At 38.1% G+C, this 24333-nt stretch overlaps 1 protein-coding gene across 3 annotated transcripts in view; it reads right to left on the reverse strand.

Annotated features, from left to right (window-relative positions):
* Nucleotides 1-6278: 6278 nt before the first annotated feature.
* Nucleotides 6279-24333, reverse strand: part of LOC5569234 (sialin) — a 97692-nt gene continuing 79637 nt past the window's right edge. For all 3 annotated transcript variants that reach the window (XM_021857572.1, XM_021857573.1, XM_021857571.1), the window contains exons 3-5: nucleotides 12148-13526; nucleotides 8624-8898; nucleotides 6279-8190 (exon numbers count right to left, since the gene is read on the reverse strand). In XM_021857572.1, the coding sequence (XP_021713264.1) occupies nucleotides 8644-8898; nucleotides 12148-13526 (1634 nt within the window). In that variant the 3' untranslated portion in view covers nucleotides 6279-8190; nucleotides 8624-8643. The remainder of the gene's footprint in view (nucleotides 8191-8623; nucleotides 8899-12147; nucleotides 13527-24333) is intronic.

The following is a 24333-nucleotide window of genomic DNA, read 5'->3' on the forward strand; positions in this document are numbered from 1 at the left end:
CAAAATATGTTGGAATATTCAACCAGAAACTGCTCCAGATGTCTTCAAGGATATCTTAGGATTTTCTACAAAATTGTGCTTCAAAATTTCTTTAAGACTAGAAATTTATCTAAGTATATCTTCATCAATTACTCCAGAAATTGCTCCTAAGATTTCCTTGGGAAGTCATCCAAAAATTCTAAGATATTTCTCAAGGAAGCAAATCTTAAGGTAACTTCTGTTAAAACTTGTATAAGTTCTCGAGTCCCCCTTGATGAATAAGGATTTCTAGAGAAACTCACTCTTGGGAAAATTTTACAAGATTTTTTAGATAATAGCTTAAATAATTGAAAAAAGAAATCAAGTGAATCTCTGGATAATATCCCGCAAGATTTTGTAAGAGAACTCCAGGAAAAATGTGTAGGAATAATCGGAGAATTTGTTAAAAAAAACTGCTGTTGTGTTAACTGGTGTGGAACCATAAATGAATTTTAGAATATTCCATGGAAATTTTTTTGAATAACTCAGCGATTTTTTTTAAGAAGTTTAGTAATCCTTGGATGAAATGCTGAAGAAATTCCTAGAAAAAAATTACGCACAGCGAACTGAATTATCGAAATTTCTACATTTTGCCGGAATGGTTATTGTAATACGAACACTTCATGTATCATTTCAGCATCACCCCATATCAAGGTGACGATAGCCGCAAAAACTATTTTTGTTTTTAAATTTAGATTTCATAAGCGAAATCATAAGGGAAATCAAATTCAACCATCTTTTTATTTTCGATCTAAATATGATTATTAGTTATCTAAACTCTTCCTAAACACCAAGCTCTTCTTCTGTAATAGGTTTATCGTAGACACATATAAAAGGAACGATTTTTAGATTACACGTTAAATGAACCATTTGTAGATTATATAAGAATACAATTTTTCGAACAATTTGAAAAAATACAAAAAAGTTTAAAAAGTCATAAAAAAAACTTTTCTTATATGCTTGTTTTGAGTCAAGGTTTAAGCTAAAAATGAAATCATTTTGATTTCCGAGCTAAAAAAAATTACAAAACATTCCAAAGTGTCCCCGTCTAAAGGCGGGGTTGGTTAAGGGTTAAGAAATTTTTTGAAATGTATAGATTCACTCGAATAACCCCTGGAGAATTTTTTGGAGCAATTCGTTGGAAAAACCGTAGACAAAATGGCGTAAAAATTCTTGTCGTGTTTCTTGGAAAAAATCCTTGAACGAATTTTACCAAAAACTCTGGCATTAACCTGGCTTCCTTAGATTTTTTTTTCTGAAATCTTCAGAAGGTCTCTTAAAGTATCGACTGGAGAATCCGGTTGAAAAGTTAGTTAAAAAATATCTAGGAAGTCGTAGGACAATCTTTGGAAAACTGTTCTTAGGAATCCCTGTGAAAATTACTGGAGGTAGAAACGTTGAAGTGTTCATTAGCTCCTACAGTAAATTCTGAAGAATTTCTTTCAGGCATTCTTTGAAAAATTACTGACAGAATTGGTAAACGTATTTCTTGAAGAATTTCTGGAAAAAGAACAAAATAAACTTTGGAGGCCATTCTGGGTTAAAAAGAGATTTCAGAGACCTTCCATCAAAAATAGAGACTTTCTAGCGACTTGTATAAAAATAAAAAAACAATTCTCTAAAAATATCTGCTACCGTTCCTAGATATGGTAATCCTTTACAAATTAAATATAGAGATATTTGAAACATCAATCATGTTTTGATAAGTCGATAAAATTTCATAATCAAAAGGATCCTCACTGAACAGCTTCTTCTTCTTCTTGGCATTAACGTCCTCACTGGGACAGAGCCTGCTTCTCAGTTTAGTGTTCCTATGAGCACTTAAACAGTTATGATCTGAGAGCTTTCTTTGCCAAAGTTGCCATTTCCGCATTCGTATATCGTGTGGCAGATACGATGATACTCTATACCCAGGGAAGTCAAGGAAATTTCCATTACGAAAAGATCGTGAACTGACCGAGATTCGAACATACCTTCAGCATGGCTGTGATTTGTAGCCGCGGACTCTAACCACTCGGCTAAGGAAGGCCCTGCAACCAAAACAACGGCTTACATAGTATTTTTATAGCGATTTTTCGATTAAAGAGATTTTTTTTTGCAAATAATGGTTGCTCTGGATTTTGACGCAAAAATCATTTGTCGTGAACATATTCTTCCACTAATTACTGCTTCAAAATAATTTCCCTGATTGTGATCAAAATTCCCTGAAAATTCCAGGTTTTTTCCAGGTTGAATAAAATTCCCTGATAATTCCAGGTTTTCCAGGTTTTTCCAGGTAGTAGACACCCTGAACAGGTAGTGGATCACACGGCTTAAGTCCAAATCTGGAAACGTAGCTCAATTTTGATATCTTGAGTCGAAATCTGGAAACGCGGGTCAATCTAGGGCGATTTCACAAACCAGACGCTGATCAACAGCTCAGCAGGCTTCTGGCTGCGAGGTGCTCCTCGCTAAGCAGGTTCAGATGGGCTCGAAAGCGAAAATGGAATGAAACCGAATCCGGCGAAGGAAGCATGTTTTAAGCCCTTAGATTAGCAGATGATGATCCTCTCTTTTGTGCTTCTCTTTCTAGTCGACCAATCTGGGAAATGGGTATGTACCAATAAGGAGTTGGGCTTGGAATTACTTGAGAATTGCGGAAAATGATAATGCGTGAGAAATTGGTCGAACATGAATAGTTGGAAGGGTTGACATTTACTAAATATTTAATGGTTCGCTATTGATAATCAATAGTTTTCTTTATGAAGTATGAAGGAAAATTTCTGATGATGAAAAATGTTCAATGAGAATTTCTTTTCAAAAGCATTCTAAATATGTCGCAATTTTGTTACATATGTTCTCATAAAATATGGCAAGTCTAAGAAGCTGTTGGAAATGCCACTCTATTTTACAATCGTTGTGAAATGTTGAGCACTCACCCCGACGGCACTGCAGCAGCGTCCGCGAATACAGTATCAAATTGTCGTGCCATCAATTATTCATGACAAATTAAATTTTGTATGAAGCTGTGAGATTGAGTGAGAAATATAAGATGTAATAAGGTCGGAAATATTATTCTTTTAACTCTTTTCAACACATTTGATGGCCCTGAAAAGCGCCGATTTGCTTATACAACGAACCAGCTAAATGTTTCGTGACTTGGATGGCGCACAAGACCAACAGGTTGTGGATCACCGGACATAAGTCGAAATCTGGAAACGATGCTCACTCTTGAAATCTTGAGCGATTTCACCAATCTGACGCTCGATTAGCGAGCTGCTGCTCGGATCAGCAACTCAGAGGGCCTGCGGTATTTCGTTCCTAGCGGGCTTGCTTCTTGACCACCAAAGCTGAATTTATCACGAGCAGGCATTGCAGGATTCGCTCTCATTTGAGTATGAAACACGATCAAAGCAAGCAAAGAAAAACATCCCATCTGTTGCGGTCCACGATCGTCATTGTATCGCAAGGTGTAACAAGTCTGATAAATGGAGGCAGCGAGCGAGAGCCCCAACGAGAGAGCGATGATAAAATCCATTTTTCTCGCTTGTTTACCGTTGGGGATAGGTGTTTTTCTTTACTGGCACGATAAACAATCCACGAACTTCCAAAAGCAATAGTGTCCCCCAGGCTTGGAGCATGTTTAGAGGGGTTTTATCATTCACTACTATCCCCCCAATCTGATCAAAGTTGTAGCAGTATACGATAAACAGTCTCTCATAACGTGCAGCATGTTATGATAGTTACAGAGAGCGATACGTGAGAGATTCTCTCAATTTTCTCAGGATTCAATCCCTGATCACGAGTCGAAATCTGCAAGCGCGGATAAATTTGCGGCGGCGATGACGATGGCTTGGACGCGAACTACTGCCGCTCGGAGAACCGCCCAAGCCAGTACTTCCCAAACTGTGCGCCGCGGCGCCCTGGTGCGCCGTAGAACTTTTCTAGGGGCGCCGCGAGTTGATCCCTACCAAACTTGAAATAAGCTCATAAGCTAATACGTGCTCAATATTTTAGATATCAAAAATTGTTAAAACAATTGTAAAGATAATAAATCAGGTGCAAATGTACCTAGCATTCAAATTATGTGATGACATCGGTACTGACCCCTACATAGTTTTACTCATTGACTCTTATTGAACATTTCGATCATTTTTCTGATAGTATTGTCTTCCTTATTTGCTTTGAAAAAAACCCTTTTATATTTCTAAGCAGTACAAGAAAGAAGGATAGTAGATTTAATTTTGTAATGTTGAATCATCATTTTTTTTCGAATGTCGACGACATATCATTTTTCTTCCTCAAGTTGGTTTCTGGAACAATGCATTTCCGTCAGGTCTGAGGATCACAGACCTAGACCTAGACCAAGACGAAGTTTGCCGGGACCTATAAATGCCTGAGGTGCATTTAACGTGTATTATAAAAAATCGTACCTTTTTTATTTTTCTACGACAAACCTATCACAGAAGAAGAGCTTGATCGTATTAAAATAATTTCAAACCTGTTTTTTCGTTAATTATGGAAATTCTATGTAACGGTCTACAAACATGATTGACGACAATAAATAAAAAAAATTAAAAGTTGTACAAAAAAAAAATGATTTCTTCTTAATAAAATATGAAATGTGGGTATGAAAACGACGTTTAGTTTATTGAAACATAAATTGAAACTAATTTAATAATATCACAGAAGAAGAGCCAAATGTATTAAAATAATTTCAAACCTTTTTTTTCGTTAATTACACGAAAAATAAAAATGCCAGAAAAAAAATTAATATTTTTAAAAGTACCGTAAAAACTTGAATTTTTATTATTGCTGAAAATCAGTAACTAGAAGACGCTTCAAGAAAAAATTAAAAAGGGTAGTGATGTTCAAAAATAAAAATAATAAAAATCAAAAACCAAAATTCATTGATTTTTGAATAAAAATAAATCATTGCCCAAACGTGTTTAAAACGATTTTAGGTAACTGAAAATGATATTAAGATCGAAAATAAAAATTTGGGTATTGAAGGGTTAAATGAAATGTTATTTCACCTTTTCGATTTTCAATAATCCAAATAAAAATTGAACTGCATGTTAAAAAGTTGTACAAAAAATAAATAAAAATGATTTCTTCTTGAAAAAAAATATGAAATGTGGGTATGAAAACGACGTTTAGTTTATTGAAACATAAATTTAAACTTAATTTAATGTTGTTAATAATGTTTAAAGTGAAGATTAATCGAAGCCATACCTCTAATTTCCAGGAGCACAAAACTGGACATCAAGATATCCGTTTAAGCTGAAAACATGTTCGATTGATCACTCGCTGGTGGAACCAATCGATCAAATAATCAAATTCAATTTATGTCTGATTTTCTGGAAAATTTCTAGCTTTACTTCGATGCATCTTCACCTTAAAAGTGGAATATTCCCTTATAAAACACAGAAGCTTTACGTTTATTTTTTTTTTTTTTGCATTTCATCCTTTATATGTGAGACTAAATTCTAGGCTTAATATCAAGATATTATTCAAAGCTCAATATTAAAATTTTAATTTGTTCTGTGATTTAAAATATCTCTCTAATTCTGTCAAATCAGCCTGAGAAAGCAAGCTAGCCATCATATAGAAATTCTGTTTTCAGTTATACTTCTTACCTCTAAGTTATTGTGATGTTGTTCTTGTAATAATACTTAAAACAATGAAATGCAAAAGAATTCAAAATAGCTTAAATTTATAAATAATTAAAATGTTTAACTTCCGCTTTTTTCATACTGGTGCGCCGCGCCATTCCCAGAAAATTGTCAAGGGCGCCACGAACATAAAAAGTTTGGGAACCTCTGGCCCAAGCCATCGTCATCGCCGTCGCAAATTAACCTTGCGTCTTCCTCTGACGCGGGTGCAAACACAAAGCGAAAATGACTCGCCCGACCGTGTTCACAGTCCGACCGTAAAAAGAAGACTAAGGGAAGAAGCAAGACCGGTGCGCTTTTATAGTGGGAAGCGGAATCGAAAAATGTGCTTGAACGTGATTGGTTAGATAAGAAAGGGGTCAACATTTTACGATTTTTCAATAGTTTGTTGCCAATAATCAATAGTGTCCTCCATTTGAATCGACGCGTAGATAAATTTCCGATCGATTGATGTATTAATATTGAAAATCTATCGATAAACGGCTGAGTTATTAGCGGTCAAAACCTGACCATTTTTCGTTACAATGCTCAATTTTTCGTTTTTTGGAATTGTACCCCCACATAATGCCGAAGGACGTTCTCCAACGTCAAAAAATAAAACAAATATTCTGTTATACACTGTGGTTACAGGCGCAAACGTGTTTATTACAAAATTTATTTCTTTAATCATCGGTTTTATCATTTATATCTCTGCAAGTATCTATAAGAGTGAGATCCGGTAAAACTAGAAACCTAAATAACATTATATGTACTTTAATAACTGTTTCGCTTGGTTAGGTGAGTATGTGAGTGCTACACATTGTTCCTCATTTTTTGTCTATAGTTTCTAGAACAATCAATAAACGTTTTGCTTCACATGTGGAAATATAGAATAATATGTACACGGCGCTTCTCTTTCTTTGATGTTTGTCCACAGTAAACTGCCCATATTTGCATAGATGACGTAATTACGTAAAGTGGACCAGGAAAAATTATGATTCATTACGTATTTTTTTTCATCTGAAAACGCATGCACCAACTTTTCTGACCAAACAGGGATTGTTCTTTCATTTGTATGTATGAACTGACGTTATTGTCAAGTGACGTCAACAAGCAGTCATTGTTTAAGCAAGCTTATTTTCCAGCTAGACTTTCTAAAAACCCTCGAGACAAAACTACGTTCAGAAAAATTGGTGTGCGTTCTCATGCGAAATCACTTCTGGTATATTTTCGCATTTATAAAGAATGCATAGTAATTAAAAACTTAATTTTGTCCATGTTGGCGCTTACGTCTACTAAGGGACAAACTGGGCAGTAAACAAAAGATGCTTTGCTCATTTTCGCGCAAAATTCAAAACTTGTGGGCTTCGACAAATAAGCTGAAATAGAAATAAACTCAAGTAAAATAAGAATCTATCATCAATCTTTTTTGTTAAATCAGTAGGAATTATCTTCTGAAATCAGTTGCGTAATGACTATTACGCAATTAGCTTTCATTGCGCAACTGTTTTAAGTTGTGTAATAAATCATTATACAACAATTTTCAGATATTTTGAAATGAAGTTGAACGCATCCCGATGTGATTTCTTATACCATCAAGTGGCCTTTTCCGAAATTGCAAAAAATGTTGTACGCAACTCGTTGCAGAACTCGATTTTTACAGCACTTGTCGTAATTGTCCAACTCGGCAAGCCACGTTGGATACAACACTTTCTGTAAAAATCATAAATCTACATCTTGTAACTTCTAACTGTTCTTATTTTGTATTAACTGCACGTTACGTGATAAATACTTGTACCGAGGACGAGGATCTTGATCAAAAACGCTTATCTTCGCAGTTACATCAAATCGCTTTGGTTCCTTTTGCACGATCATGCTTTGTGAATGAAAAATGAATCGTTATTTGTTACATCTGATTGTAAGTATTATAGACTTGCACATTTCTCCATTTGATTCAGTTGATTGGGATTTTAGCATTTTCTCGCAATAACTCAATAACAGAGGTCAAAACTTTATTAAAAAAGAGCGAAAACGCGCAATACTCCTCTACTCCGAACAAACCACCTCACCGTGTGTCTTTAAGTAACTGTGCATGCAATCGTTAGCCGTCCTACGATGGATATATTGTTTCATCTGTGTTTAACTTAGTTGTTAATTGTTGGAATTCTGCTTCAAATAACTATTACGCTGTGCATTGCTGCGGCCTTACCAAAGTTCATAACATTTCTTAAATTCTAGCTTTGAAAAGTGCACTGTATTTTTCTTCACCTAGTCTGTTTCGATCCGCTTGCCTTATCTAAAAACTGCTGATTCTTTGTGCATGGTAAAGTTTCATTACCATTAATAATGGTTCGTGGTAACGCAACTCAACCATTCTGAATCTCCCATAATACCTCATCTCGCAACACTCTTGCCCGTTCAACGAACGATAGGCTTTTCATTCAACATCCCAAACGAATATCCTGCACTAATCTCTTTATCACTTTTCTTTTAGCGATCTCTGTGTCGATCAAAAACCTCTATACAGTCCGAAACTATCCTAGCCAGGCCCATGGCACGGGACGACTTCTAGCGTAGTCAACATCTCCATGTGTTTACCCATTTTCGGGTAAATTGAATCGAGAGTGCAATCAGGATGCGAAGTTTTGTTTAATGTTTATGATCCGTAATCGAGCAAGTGTCGCAATAAAATAACTGATTGCTTGCTTGGAGGCTTGCAGGATGCATTTCAAAGTTTTCTCTTCTTCCAAAACCATCGAAATGTTGAATGTGCTTCAACTTTTTGGCACATTATTAGCTGATTTAACAATATCAAAAATTGATAATCAAACCATAACAAACAATCAAACAAAACAATGGTCTTTATTTTCACAGTTCTTACAACTGACAGTGGGCGATATTCACTTATCGCCCGGGATATCCTGGCTACGAAGAACACTGTGTATCGATATATGGTTGTCAGGGGCCTGATCCTAGCCTAACGTATTTAACTTTAATTATCACTGCTATCGTTCTCGTCGTCGTCTTCGCGGTTGTATTTGTACCCGGCGCCGCTTACCGACGATACTTTGAGCATCGGTTGGTTCGCGATCACCGCCGAATCGTCCGTTGAACAGACCTCCGGATCCGGCACCGGATAGTTCCAGGGTTGGATTTCGGCCGTGCCGAAGAACTGGAACACCAGGTAGCAGCTGATGGCCACCGCCGAGCTAACGCCGAACACGTGCAGCCATTGGTTGAGATTTTGCTGTAATGGGACAATAATGGAAAATTGTTTAGTGTCGATGTTTATTTGGAGGATTTAAAAAAAAATACGACGCTGATGATAACATTTTGTGACGCACAACATGAGGAACTGAACGAGTTTCTGAATGGAAGTATCGACTGACCGTTAGCAAACCCAACTAACAATTAGAGCCACAAATAAGCATGCATGTTTAATTATTGTTTAATAATGGTAATGACAGCTGAATAAAAATTTTGCCCTATAAGGAGCTAAGAAGATGCTCTTTAAATACTAAAACTTAAGTCAATGTTCAGCGTTATGCATTGGAATGAACAAAAGTTGAATCACCACGAGGATCTCTTCAAAAGAAATTTTCTCGATTCCCAGAGCATAGAGTAGAGTATCTTCGTACCTGCCACACGATATACACATGCAAAAATGGTCAATCGGCAAAGAAAGCTCTCAGTTAAACTTTGGAAGTGCTCATAAGAACACTAAACTGAGAAGCAGGCTTTGTCCCAGTTGGGACGTACCACCAGAAGAAGAAGAAGAAGAAATTCGCATTTATTTCGATTATTTTGTGCACTCAATTTTACCATGGCACCATTTCGATAGTAAAAACTACTATACCATGGTAAAAAACTTTGTAGCAAGCCAGAATCGTACCGAGGTTTTAGCAATTATCAAACGCGAACGCATACCGCACGGCTATCGATACGGTTGGATGGAGAAGGAACAAAACTCAAATAAAAAGCACAGACGCCCAATGCTAAAATCGGTGTGTTTGGCCGATGGACCAACAGATGGCGGTAGTGTGTAAACGTCAAACACGAACAAAAACGATGCGAGCGCTGCGGGTGGTGGATTGGCCACCTACCATATATTTGAATCGGCCGTTAAAAATATGGTCGATGGGCATCGGTGAGAGTGTGACGTCTGTTTGTCTGTGTAAAAAGCATTCATGATATCTCAATCGTGGTTGGAATAATGAATTAAAAACTTGCTCATGGTTCTCATTACTTCAATGCTTGTTTAAGTGTTCACGCAGCGAACTGGACTATCGAATTTCATACATTTTGCCTTATGAAAGGTGGAACGATTATTGCAATACGAACGCTTTATGTATCGTTTCAGCATCGTCCCACATCATGGCGTCGATAGGCGCGGGGCGTACGCACGAGCCTATCGATCGTAAGGTTCTTGGTTCGATTCCAGGTTGCCACGAAAACTATTTTTGTTTTCAAATTTCGGTTTCATAAGGCAAATTTATGAACTTCAATCCGATTTCTTGTGGCGAATTTTCATAAGGGGTTCCTATGTTTATCGATAGTCCATTTGCCTGAGTGTTGTTCATGGTTCTCATTACTTCAACGCTTGTTTCAGTGTACACTGAGAACAGCGTTGCGGTTGAAAATACTACTTCTGATAGAAGAGGGTTAAATTAAAGACACAACACCACTTGATTTGTGCAGACTAAATTCGCATTTATTTCGAGCAGTTTGTGTTTTCAATTTTACCATGGCACCATTCCGACAGTAAAAATGATTATATCATGGTTTAACCTTGCAGCAGGCCAGAATCGAACCGAGGATCTGGCGATTGTCAAGCGCGAACGCTTACCACACGGCTAGCGATGCGGTTGGATTGAGAAGGAACAAAACGCAAATAAAAGTGTCCATCATAGCTCAATCTTGGTTGGAATAGTAAATTTAAAAATATGTTCATGGTTCTCATTACTTTTTCTTTTTCTCTCTGGCGTTACGTCCCAACTGGGACAAAGCCTGCTTCTCAGCGTAGTGTTCTTATGAGCACTTCCACAGTTATTAACTGAGAGCTTTCTTTGCTGATTGACCATTTTTGCATGTGTATATCGTGTGGCAGGTACAAAGATACTCTATGCCCTGGGAAGTCGAGAAAATTTCCTTTACGAAAAGATCCTCGACCAGCGGGATTCGAACCCACGACCCTCAGCATGGTCATGCTGAATTACTGCGCGTTTACCGCTACGGCTATCTGGGCCCCGGTTCTCATTACTGCAATGCTTGTTTCAGTGTAGGCTCAAGCGTTAGGGCCCATACATTTTTTTTATACAAAAACCGTTATGGAGGGAATTGTTCGACAATTATCTATTTGAGCGTTACGTAATAAAGGGATGCTGCCTTATTAGAAGGCACCACAAAGTGCAAAGGAGCAGAAAAAAAGTTTTTATTGTTTTCTACTATTTTTTTTTTTTTAATAAATTCCAAGGTAACACTTTCATATTATTTTAACAAGGGTTTTGTTGCGAGGAAATATTAGTGCGTGCTTGGATTGCTTTTGAGATCACTACAAATGTTCGCACTCGTTACTGGTAAGGGATTGTTCAAATATTACGTAACGCAACAGGGGGAGGGAGGGGGTCTGACATAGTGTTACGTTTCATACAAAAATTTAAAAATTTCCATACAAAAGCTGTTACGTGGGGGAGGGAGGGGAGTCCTAAATTGGCAAATTTTGCATTACGTAATATTTGAATGAACCCTAAACAAAACTTTTCAGTCAACCGGTTTCTTATCTTCTTTACCGATGGAATCGCGGTTAAAAAGAGATTCATAGCGAACTTTTTTAGGAATTTATGGGAGAGATTATAGAAGTTCTCCCTGAAGTTCTGCAGAAGTTCACAGTGGAACTCTTATTCAGCTTAACACTTCAGTCGTCGCGCTGTTGTATTTTGTACAACACTGGTGAAAAAACCTCGCTTTTCGTTCACAACAGCAGCGTGGTGGTTCTGACGGTGGCCAACCACACGACGACTGAAAGGTTAAAAGCAGCTTAAGATACTTCTTAGAACTTGAATTGAATTTAAAAGTTCCTAGAAGTTTCCGTATGTATTTTTTGGAACTTGAAAGTGTAAATTATCATGGGAAGTCGATCTTTTAGTTACTTAGGCTTACACGTTGCATCATCTATAGACTATACGCACTTTTTGGTGCTAGGCTTGAATAACCAACATGTATTCAATAAAAAAAAAAGGTTTGGGAGGCATCTAATAAAATGTATTTTGGACGTATATGATTTGAATGTTTACGGCAAAATCGAATGGAAATGTCGAAATTAAATAAGCGTAACGGTCTGTCCAAATCACTTTAAATATCCTAGTTGGTCTGATTTCGTTCAGTTCTAAAATGCTGATTTTTCAACGCTTACGCCGGCAAAAATGCCTAAAGATTGGATTTTCAAATGAACACAGATTAAGCGACATTTGCTCAATTAAACTGTTGAAAAACTTACGGCATCGGTCACCATAACTCCGGTCACGAGGGGTTGCAGGAACGACGCCGTCATGTGTATGGTCTGCGCAAATGCCAGCACGGGTCCGGCCAGATTCGGTGCGATGTCCACGATGTTCGCCATGGCGCCGGCATACGAGGCCGTGATGAACGTTACGGCAACGAACCACAGCACCAGCACAATCACGATGTTGTACCCGAGGTAACCAACCAGCAGCACCAAAACCCCCGGAACGATCTGCGAGAGGGCAGTGAACAGTTTCCGCACGTTGGTCAACGTCATCAGCTGTTTGTGAACCAGAATGTCGGCAATGTAGCAGAAAAGCACCGAAGAAAGGTAAGAACACAAGAATGGCGTTCCGCTAAGAAGTCCATTTTGCTGGATGTCGAAGCAAAGAATCTTCTGCATGTACTCCGGTCCGGACATTATGAACGTGTAATGAACCCAAATTCTGCCGAAAGTGGTCAATCCAATGGCGTACACCGGCATCGATGTGAATATCTTCTTCCATGGTACCTTCATGCCTTGACCATTTTTGATATCTTCGCTCACGTTCAATTCTATGTATTCCAGCTCTTCAGGCGTTATCCGCGGATGCTCTTGAGGAGTATTGAAGGCTAGCAAATACCAAAACAGGCACCAAACCATTCCAATCGTCCCGGTAGTGTAGAACACCAATCTCCAGCCAAAGTGCGCAATGATGAATCCACACAACGGGTACGTCAATCCTATGCCGATACTGAACCCTTGAAAACTGGACATGAATCGACTTCGTTCGACTGGCGGTATCCAATATCCCACGATGGCGTACATCGCAGGCCAGGTCAACCCACTGGCGAAGCCTTGGATCGACCGTAACAAAATAACCACTCCGTAATGAATATCCGAAGCGTACGGAATGCATAAGCTGCAGGCAGCCGTGAAGAATTGGCTCCAGCCAAACACGCTCTTGGTGCCAAAGTATTGAGTGGCCACACCGCCGGCTACCTGCGACAGCACGTAGCACCAATAGAACGAACCCTTGATGACGGCCTGTACCGTCGAGTCCCAGTCAAAGTTCCCATACAGATTCTCGTTGTGCTTGGATGATGTTGTTTCCACCACCACGTCTCCCATCAGGTCTCCCATATCGTCGGCAGATGCGGAGAAATTGCTCAGCAACAGATCGGAAAAGTTTCCATTGGCCACCACCGGTACCAGCGGTGATGTTCCTGCCAGAGCCATACTGGAGGGCGCACAGTGGCTGTTGATCGACGAGTTGGACGAGCTGTCGCGTACCATGGCCACCAGGGCGAAGTTGATATCGTTGCGCATCATGAACGAAACGAGAAAACCGGACCACGACAGGAAGTAGAGCACCAGTCTGGCCGGGATGCGATCTGTAGGAAGATAGAGAAAGATGAGATGAGTTATCGTTATGCAGAGGTAGGTACATTAGACATTAAGGTGAAGATCGAAGCCAAACTACAAATTTTCAAGAGCACAATTTATTGATTGATTTTACGGCAACGAAAAAAAGGACAGGCAGATCGGGAAGCTGCCGGCGTTTTTGAGTGCTGTTCATCATGTGTTTAAAGTTGTTTTATGTTTGAGAACCTCCACATCACAAAGTAAAAGATTAAGTAGAAATCTAAGGATTTTTCATGTATTATAAATAAAAGAATCCTCACTGAATACCAGCAACCTCTTTTAATTTAAAATCCCCACTGTCCACACTGAAATCCTAGAATCCACACCAGAAATCCAGGACCTATACTGGAATCCCAGGATATACACTGGAATAAGAGAATTCAGTCCGTAAGCCGCGGATCCACACTGGAATCCCGGGAATCACTTTAGAAATCAAGCATCCATGTTTCAATTCCAGGATATACACTGAAATCGCAAGATGCACACTGGAAAAATCACACTAGAATCTCAAGGTTACAATCCTATATTCGAATCCTAATATCCCTAATATCTATACTAGAAGCCTGGAATTCACAATGAAGTAACACAATCCAAACTAGAATCTCACATGAAACACTAGAATTCAAACTTGAATCCCAAAATCCACATTGGAATGCTAGGATTTACATTAGAATTCCTGTATCCACAGTGGAATCCGAGGATCCACACTAAAATCTCAATTTCCATGCTGGAAACTCAGGATTAGAGGTGAATGACACCATGTTAAATAAATCAAAGTAGAAGAAGAAACTCAGGATCCACACTAAAATACCATCTCTTTGTAAAACGATCCATCACAACATCCACACTATAATCCCAGCATCAACAAGGGTGTTCCAGTTTATACACTGGAGTCTCAGGATCCACAATGGATTCCCAGGATCCACACTATCCCAGTATCCAAACTGCAATTCCAGGATCCCCACTGAACTCCCAGGATCCATACTGGAGTCAAAGAATCCATACTGGAATTACAACATTCACACTTTAATCCCAGGATCAACAATGGAGTTCCAGGATACAGACTAGAGTCTCAGGATCCTCACTGGATACCCAGTATCTACACTGGATCTGGCATCGCTATTATCTTAAAATCCACACTGGGATACCAGAATCCACGCGGATCTACACTGTAATCCCAGCATCCACACTGGAGTCTAAGAATCCACATTGGTTTCCTAGGATCCATACTGAAATTCTAGTAACCACACTGGAATCTCTGTATCCACGCTGGAAACGCAGGATCCACACTATTAACCTTGGACTAACACTGAAATACCAGGATAAACACTGGAATGCTTTGTGTTTTGTGCGAGTTGGCGGTTTTAGTGTGACTAGTTGATACGACAGCTAATTCAGGTGTTGAATACGGCAAACTACATTGTTCAAGGTGCAAGTCCTGAATGTCCCGTATTGTGCGACGTTCTTTTTAACTAGGTTCGTGGCAAGTTGCAAGGCCCGTCACACCTTAGTTAGCGACCGTTTTCGACCCCGCTTTCCAGCTTCGGATTTTTTTCTCCGCTGTACGCGTGGGCCGGAGCGGGCAAAAGCGTACATCAACCCGAGCCTTTGGCAGGGCGACAACAGCGAGCGATTCATAAGGTTCGGTTTCGGACCGATATACACCAACCCAACAGATTTCCGTGTCAATAACCAGTGAAGATCCGTCGAACGTCTCGAACTGGTGACCCCCGCGTGAGAGTCACGCACGCTACCGACAGAGCCATCATTGGTGACGACCACCGATGTGACGGCTGTACCCCGTCGAGCATGTCCACGAATGCCGTTGAGGACGGCAACCCGATGAACAAGTAAGATCGAGCGCGACATCCCGAGGAGAACCGCGTGTCGGCCACGTGAGGTGCGGCAGCAACCGTCAATGCCTCCACGCAAGTGAAATCAAACCGTGAGTACTCGTTCATTTTTCTCCTATGCCCATGGTGAATTTTGCCCCTAGCCCGAGTTGAACCGTTTGCGTGGCCGCACCGTTCATGTTGGGCCTACCGTTCGTTCCGTATGTGCGTCGGCATCCGGCAACATAATTTTCAAATCCCGATGAACACCACCCGTCGCACCGCACATAAATGAATTTACCGCACAGAAGAGAGTAAGGGCGATGACATATTGAAAGAGAAGAGAAGTGAAGTGAAGTGTTGGCGAAAAGAGAAGAGAAGCGGTAAAAATGGTACACTCAGGCAAAAATACTAACGAAGTTCATTATTTTCACTTATGTTTATTTGCCACAAGAAATCGGTAAGCATTTCATTACTTCGTCTTATGAATTAATCTAAATTATGCCATTGTGATATCTTGCTTATTTCATAGACCAGCATTATGAACATTGACATAAAATTTTATGGATTCAATACTTCTGCAGTATTAAGTACATTACTATTCATAACGGAAATTATTATAAACAGTATGCTGTTCAATCGGCATATTGATGAAATTTTTGATGATTTTTTCTTCGACGTGCTGAGAAATAAATTAGCCAAAGTTCAGAAATTCGACATTTAGAAATGGAAGTTCGTTTATACTAGTTGGTGTGCAAATCAGACATTCGAAAAATGTACAATTGATTTAATCATTATTATTTTGTAAGATGTGAGCTGAATCATCATTCTCTATTTATTGAAAAATGCTTTTACAAATAATGTAATTTTCATTCCCACAAAAAGTGCGTATTTTCGTTTCCAAATACTTGTTTCCTTTAGTAATATTATGTAGGGTGATAACGGTAGCGATGATTTTGAGGTTGGATATTCTTTGAATCACTCATGTTTCGTCCAGCTTTTCTCATTTTATATTGTAATCTCCAAACTGCCGCTGAAAAATAAAATTTTTATCAACTCCAAATTCGTTAATATATTTACTAAAATATTACCCTTGCAAATATCGAAGAAAATTGATCAGGCGTGAGTAAGTGAATCCGCAATCAACTTAAGCGTTTCCAATTTCTACTCAGTACGCTTCTTTACGTTTTCATAATAACAGTCTTATAACTTTTCCACACTAATGACAACAATAGAAATCGTAAGGCGCACAATGAAATTTGTAATTGTACATTAAACTCAATTTTTTTTCTATTTTGATTATCATTTTAATGGAAATGACTAATAACATCAATAAAAATCATAAGGCACGCATTGAAATGTGTAATTGTTCATTAAGTTTAACTTCTTACTCGATTATAATTATCATTTCAATGGAAATTACTAATAATAGCAATGAAAATCATCAAGGGGCGCAATGAAATTTGTAGGCGTTCATTATATTCATCTATTTTTTCCATTATGATTCCCATTTCAATGGTATAAAATCCATATTAGCCTTTTGAAATAGGCTTTTATAGATTTTTCCAGGCTTCATAAGGGAAATTTTCTGAAGTTCGTTAATTTATTTGCCAGAGTGTATGGCATACTGGTAGAGGTTTCGAAAGAGTTTCAATGCGCTCCTTGTTTTCATTGATTTTGTGCTTCAGCAACAGCATGCTGCTTGCAACCAGAGAGAGAGAGAGCGCATGGCTGCTTCATTCGGTTTTTTCTCTTTTCCCATGTCCATCTGCATCAACTGGCGCCTGTAAAGGCGACTCTGTAGAATGTATTGACTGTTTAACGAGAAACTTGCGACGATCGACGCGCCACCATAATTCATACAACGGAGGGTATTAGAACTATCTTGGAGGTGATGATTTCGCAATTTGGAGGTTAACATCACCTCCAAACACTAGCGATTTTGCGGTGGGAAGTTGACGTTTGATCACGAATAGCAAGGGGGTAAAAATCATTTCATCAAGCAGGAGCATTGCTTCGTGATGACGTACAAGAAAACCGTTCAAATCACAAAGCAAGTTGTTTTTCGTCATCATTCGGCAGTCCAGTCCACTAAAAATTTCTATGTAGGACCGACAAATTTCATAACGCTAAAAGGGGTGGGTGGGTGTACTGAAGATGTTACAGCTCCTATAAAATTTGAAAAATATTCATACAAATTGCGTTACAAGGGGGTGGTTGGGTGTGAAAAATGACAATTTTTTGCGTATGAAATTTGTGAATTAACCCATAAAACCTAAACGAAACAAGTAGAAATAGCAATCCTAGGATATGATTAATAGTATATACAATATTAAAATTATAACAGCATTAATGAGTTGTTGTTAATTTACATGACTGAACACACGATTGAGCACGTTAATGAAATGACCAATGAATAGTTTATCCAGATTTTCATGACACAGTTCTTAAATTTGAATCACTACCAAAATAACTATTAAAAAGACAAATTGATTAATTCAAGATCAAAACATAATTGGTACACACTTGGATTTTTTCTCGTTGTTCGGTAATGTTTTTTACCGGCAACGTACTGTAAATAAATATTTAACTGAAGTTTCGGTATTACAAACGAGATTTACCGAACCCCCCTATATTATATATAAAAAAATCAAAACAATGTTCGTCCACTTTTACCGAAAAAGCCGTTTTATTTACCGAAAAAACTGTAAATTGTTTAGATTCGCCGTAGACTGTAATTTTTCACCGTACTTCAGTTCGTAGTGCTACAATGCTTAAGGTGATTATAAACGAAGCCAATCCACACCTCAAATTTTCAAGAGCATAAAACTTGAGAACCAAACAGCGCTCCTAGTTGAAAATTTATCCCATTGGTCACTACCAACAAGCAAGTAATTACAGTTAACTCTCCCTTACTCGATATTCCGTATCTCGATATCGAGTTAGAGAACCATAGTAAAAGTTGGTTTTCATGGCTAACTCGATGGTCTCTTGGATCGCAGTTGCACTGGTTTTGTGTTCTGTAACTCGATACCTCCCTAACTCGATGGTCCCTTCAATATCGAGTAAGGGAGAGTTAACTGTAGATTGATTTTTATCGTGGACTGTTGAAAGATTCTCCAGTCTTGTGCACTTGAAAGTTCGAAGGTTGGCTTCGCTACCGATCAAATTGTAATTTGATATTTTTGAGACCGCCATATTTGTTTCTGTGTGATAGTCAACGCGATAGTATTGCATCCGTTTAATATTCTCTGATTGTTTTCCGTAAGTAGTAGTAGTGAGTGATTTTATTAAAAAAACCTATTGTTTAAGGTTGAATAAAATATTTTCGTTGTAGTACTTGTCGTTGTTGTAACTGCCCAATTACGTTTCTGGATAGCATCATCACATTAACCAACATAAACACCTATGACGGATTCGGTGGTGGTTTTTTGCAAAAGAGGTGAACAGTTGCATATGAGCTAGGATTGTAGCTCAAGATTTGAAGCGCGCGTTCGAGTTGTTGGTGATGCCAATGGTTTCCCATCTTCATAAACAGACGAGCAGTTCATCTTCAAACGGTATAAAAACGAAAACGCGAAATAAATCGATGGACTTTGACATCAATATGAAATTTATTTTGTTCTAATCATCCTATTTTATTGTTCGGTAATCCTTAACTTTACCGAAAACATTACCGAGCGCTCAGCGGTTTATATTTCGCTAAAAAAATTACCGGAGTCGGTGATATTTTTTAAGTGTGTACTGGTTGTGCATAATGATGGCTATTAGGCCAACACACTTAAACAGAATCGCCGAGAACAAAATCGGCAAAACTTTTACCGATATCTCGGATGTTTACCAAATCTTGGTAAAGTTTGCTGAGATCTCGGCAAAAAATGTGGATTGAAAAATTACCAAATTCTCAGCTATTGAATTCTCGGCGAAACGTTTAAGTGTGAACCGAATATTAAAAAATAAGTATAATTTTCGAGAAGTTTAATGCCTTTTTTCACACAAAATTAAATGATTAAACTTCTATTGTTATGAACGAAGAATTGCTTTACATTTACTAAAGCAACACACTAGTTATAGATTTAAGATCATGTTTGTATTTACGGAATGAAATATTCTTTTAAATGTGTACCTTTCCTTCGAGCACTGTAAACGTTTAATGGGTATCCTTTCGATGTCATAAACAAGATCACGAATAGCTCCAAATGCAGTTCGTTTTTAGGTAAAATTTGAGAACAATTTACCACTTTATTATAGTGAAAGCTGGGGCTATAATAATTGAAAATATAACGACTCTTGTATTTATAAGTGATGGAACATTGTGAGATTTTATTGTTTTCTATGGAATGGCCAATAAGGATAAATTTGAGTTAGGAAATTTTATTGTATAATATTGAAAATCAGTTCAGTGGTACAAAGCACATTTTATTTTTCAAATATAAATAAGAACCCTTTTTGTGTTTGTCAATTGAATTTTCTCAAAACTGTTTTCATCAGATCCAAATTCACGCACAATATGAGTGCTGCAAAAACTAGTTTAAATAGTCTTCTAGCGTTTTGACGCGTCGAAGCACCACACGCACTGCTTTCACGCTTTAGCACACTTTCCATGCCACTTCGCATCGCTTCAGTATGCCATGTAAGCGCGATTTTCATACAACATGCATGGAGAGACCTTCAACGCGTACGCTTCTCTTTTACATCCTCGACTTCAGTTTGTACTAGGTAATACGGTTTGAGAATTTAACAAACATGTCTTATCGTTTTTTTCTATACCGCATTGACAAAGCAATCCACACGAAGCAAGTTTGTTTTATGTAAGCCATAGAATTGCACAGAATTTCTGAAAATTTCTCAAAATTTAATTGTCACTTGATTGCATCGTAATCAAGAATTCTTATGTGAATTCATTATTTTAGAGGCGTTTTGCAAAATCAGATACTCAAGGTTTATCCGATCAAATTGGCTGGAACCCATTATGGCGTTGTTTTGGTTTTGTTTTACGTAGGATTGGATTGATTTATTTTAGATAGGTGAGGAGGATGGGACGAATAATATTGCATTTTCTTTTAAGTTGAATTTTCGATGAAAATCCATCTGATTTTCGAATTTAGATATTTGTATTAGTTTATTGGTTGCTAAACCATCTGTCAGTGAACAATCTGTTTTTCAAATCGCCTGAATGGAGTCATATAAAGCCAAGAGAACTCTTAAAATTATACAAGAGCGAATGTTTAAACTGTTGATAGTTTAAATCAAACATCAGGTTCACATGATCAACTGTTCATATTCTTCGACATCTTTTTATCTCGTATTATTAGGAAAATATATACAGGAAACAAAACAAATAGCAATAAGTAATATTCGATTAACGAATCATAATTAGTCATTATTATTTTATTGTTGAAAAATCTTAGTAATGTAATATGTCAGTATCATAGACACTTAAAACAGAGGTTAGAGCTGAACAAGCACAATATTATTCACTCCTATTCTTGTTTTCGTTCGAAAACAGTTTTTCATTTACGCCAGCAAAACCAAGTAGGAATTCTTCCACCACATTTAATGAAAAAGGATATTCTGAAGTAGTAATCAACTGGAGAAAGCAATGAAATAATTTGAAAAACAAAAATACTGATTAACAGTGTATTAATAAATCAGTTGTAATTACAGTTAACTCTCCCTTACTCGATATTGAAGGGACCATCGAGTTGAAGAGGTATCGAGATACAGAACACATATTTTTGAAAATTTGAAACTTTTTATAATTTTGACAAAATACATTCAGAATAGTTATTTTCACGTAAAAAATAATACAATTTTACCACATTTACCTATGTGACACTTTTTACCGTTCAGCAAAAAATAAAAAAATAGCACCCACAAATTGGCAGTAAACTTTATTTTTACTATCAATTTAATCATAACAATCAAATTCATGAAATTTATTTACGTTTGGAGGACATTTGGAACTTTTCATGAAAATATCGAGTTAGAGAGGTATCGACTTACAGAGGTATCAAAGCATGCTAGATTGAAGGAAAAGGATTAAAATTAAATTTCAAAAAAAAAAGTTACAAAAGTTAATACATCAACCATTTATTTTCCTATTTATGGATTTAATGCATTACCAAACGTTCTGATCCGTGCTCCATTCACGCCCAAAACGAGCGCAGTCATATCACATTCCTCTAGCGTTCACTAGCGTTCTTGCGCGTCGAAGCAGCAAATGATCTTCACAGAACTCTTTGAACCTCTTCGCTTCGCCTTCAGTATACCAGGTAAGCGCGTTTTCCATATAGTTTGCATTGAGAGAGCTTTGACTCTTTTCTTTTCTCTCCTTTTATCCCTTCTCTACTCCTGCAATATGTCATCGCCCTAAGAGAGTAGATAAAGAGAAGAGGGAATGCAGTAGTAGAAGCCTAGACCTAGAATAAGATTGTAAATATGAAGAGAAACTGAATTGTCGATAAAGTAGAAGTTAAGCTGATGGAAGAAATAGAATGAATTACTGAATATAAGGACTGTGAAATTCAGATAGATGCGTTTGAATAAATGATTACACTGCAGTCCAAGAGTGTTTGAACAGCTTTTTTGACGTTGGATAACGTCTTACGGCAACATACTGGGGTACAATTTCGAAAAACGAAAAATCGCTCGCGTCACGAAAGTGGTTAGATTTTGACTGTTAATAACTTACTAACTCCCGGATAGATTTTCAAGATTCTTGCACCAATCGATTGGAAATCCTGGACAATACTGGAAATACTCCAACAATGAAAACTATTGATTCTCATGACTAAACTATTGAAAAATTGGGAAATATCGAAGCATGTCTTATTTTTCATAGAAAAGCACATTTTTCTTGTGTTTCCTGACACAGACATCATTGCGCGATATCTTAGCCACTTTAGTCATTCAAAGGGAAACGCCTCTTTCGGTCTTCTTCTTACTTCTTTTTATTATTCCATGTTCAGTCGAAGCCAACCAAATTCGACTTCACGCGCGCATCAATCAATCGTTGACCAGCAACCGGAGAAGGACTCATATCGGAATAAATTTTACACGTTCGTCGCTGCTGCTGCTGCTGTTTATTCCCAAGCTAGAAGCTGCGGGTTCCGTGTAATCGCTCATCATGGCCCTTGGCATCCAGCTAGCCCATCGAATTCGTGGAGAATGTGTCCAGAAGCCTTGATAATTACCGTCGGAGGAGTGAGCAAACCATCGAATACAAGGATGGACAAGAAAGCACAAAATTACCGATCGCATTTTAATTTAATCGTCTTCGGTGATCTTTTGGTGTGTTTCTGTCTAACAATGAAATGAAAACCCAGTTTGATCGACGGTGACTACTACCAACTGTCCTTTTCAGGACGACAATTTCATTTTAAAAGAGTTGTTTCCACCGAGAAGAGCGACATTACTGATGATTGAATGTGATTGATTCAGATTTTGGTCAGTCATTTGCACGCAACCATAAATGGGAAATAAATTTCCCATTGTGCGCGCGCGGGGCAATCGTCGACAACGTGTGCATGAGTCGGATAAATTGCGAACGGCACTTGAATGAAGAATCCCTCCCGGTTGGTTTCGCATTTAGAGATGATCGCATAATGCCGTTGTCGCAGTCGCTACCTACATGATACTAGATCGATCAGTATTAACTCGTCGAACACAGAGCTAAAACTAATCAGCAACAGCTTTGTTCACGTTTCGATTTGGTAAGACATTATCGATCGAATGGAAATATGCACACAGAAAAGACTGCGAAAATGCTACCGCCGCCCGATCCGAACGACGGGAACCTATGTTAAACTTTGTTTGCCATTTATCTCCGTTGAAAACTAATCATCTGAAACTATAATTGATAACTAAAAAAATTATTTAATCAATTGTGGCCCTGAAAAGGGCAGTTGTTTGAAATTGTGCTTCAATGCAATTTAAGCGCGTTCGCCACGGATACGACGAGTATCGAAAGGCCACTTAAGCAATCAATCTTAGGCTGTGAACCGTTTCATTAGTTCGTTTAACTTTTAGTTAAAATTTGACAGCTCGATAATTATTTCCCCTCCGGTTAGAAATAACCCTGCTCTGGAGCATGGTTAAACTTGACAGTTCGAAAGTTATTTTTTGCTCCCGTGAATTTGAGAATTACTAACCATCTGTCAACTTTGTTCTGAAATAACTACTCGACTGTCAAAGCTCAAATGGGTCGACTGCGATGTTCAATTTAACCATTTGAGGGGAAAATAACTATTGAAATGTCAAATTTTAACTAATAGTTAAACGAACTGGTGAAACGGTTCACAGCCTTAGTGGGTCATGCGTGTAACCAGGCTTTATTTCGCTCATCTTGATCTGATAGATGGAGCGACCTCGTACGCTCACAACAATTATGAGTCAGCATTCGATGTTGGTTGAATAATCCGTGGCTGAGAGAGTGGAGAGAAACGTTGACTCTATCCAAACGCACATCCTCCATTTGACAGCTCTAGCTTACTGCGAGGCTCTGTAAACACATCATCATTGCTTTTGGGATGAACTGAGGTTGGTTTCTCCGTCAACGCAAGAGCATGATTTCGCTTTCCTCTTTGCCCTTTTGGGCAAAGAGCTACAAAGAGACAACGAAGAGCTGTCTGGAAATGCTCTTCCCCAAACTGAGAAATGGGAAAACATGCTCTCCCTCTAACTGAGAAAGGGAGAAAATAATCTCTTTCTCTTTTAAGCACTGAGGTTGTCAATACAAACTCTTAACCACTGTGGGAATGAAAATAACCAACCACAAACGTGTCAACTCTTCATCCCGCAGAGCTCGTACGCTCAGTTTGTGTGTGGGTAAAATCGCTTCTCTTTTGTAGTTGATCATTAAAAGGGGGAGAAAGAGGATAAGTCAAGAGCAAGGAAGAAGCCTGTGCGTGGACCTTCAAGTGGAATATTTGTTTGTTGAGCA

Source organism: Aedes aegypti, chromosome 1 (genome assembly GCF_002204515.2).
Source record: "Aedes aegypti strain LVP_AGWG chromosome 1, AaegL5.0 Primary Assembly, whole genome shotgun sequence".
In the NCBI taxonomy this organism is placed as follows: Eukaryota; Metazoa; Arthropoda; class Insecta; order Diptera; family Culicidae; genus Aedes; species Aedes aegypti.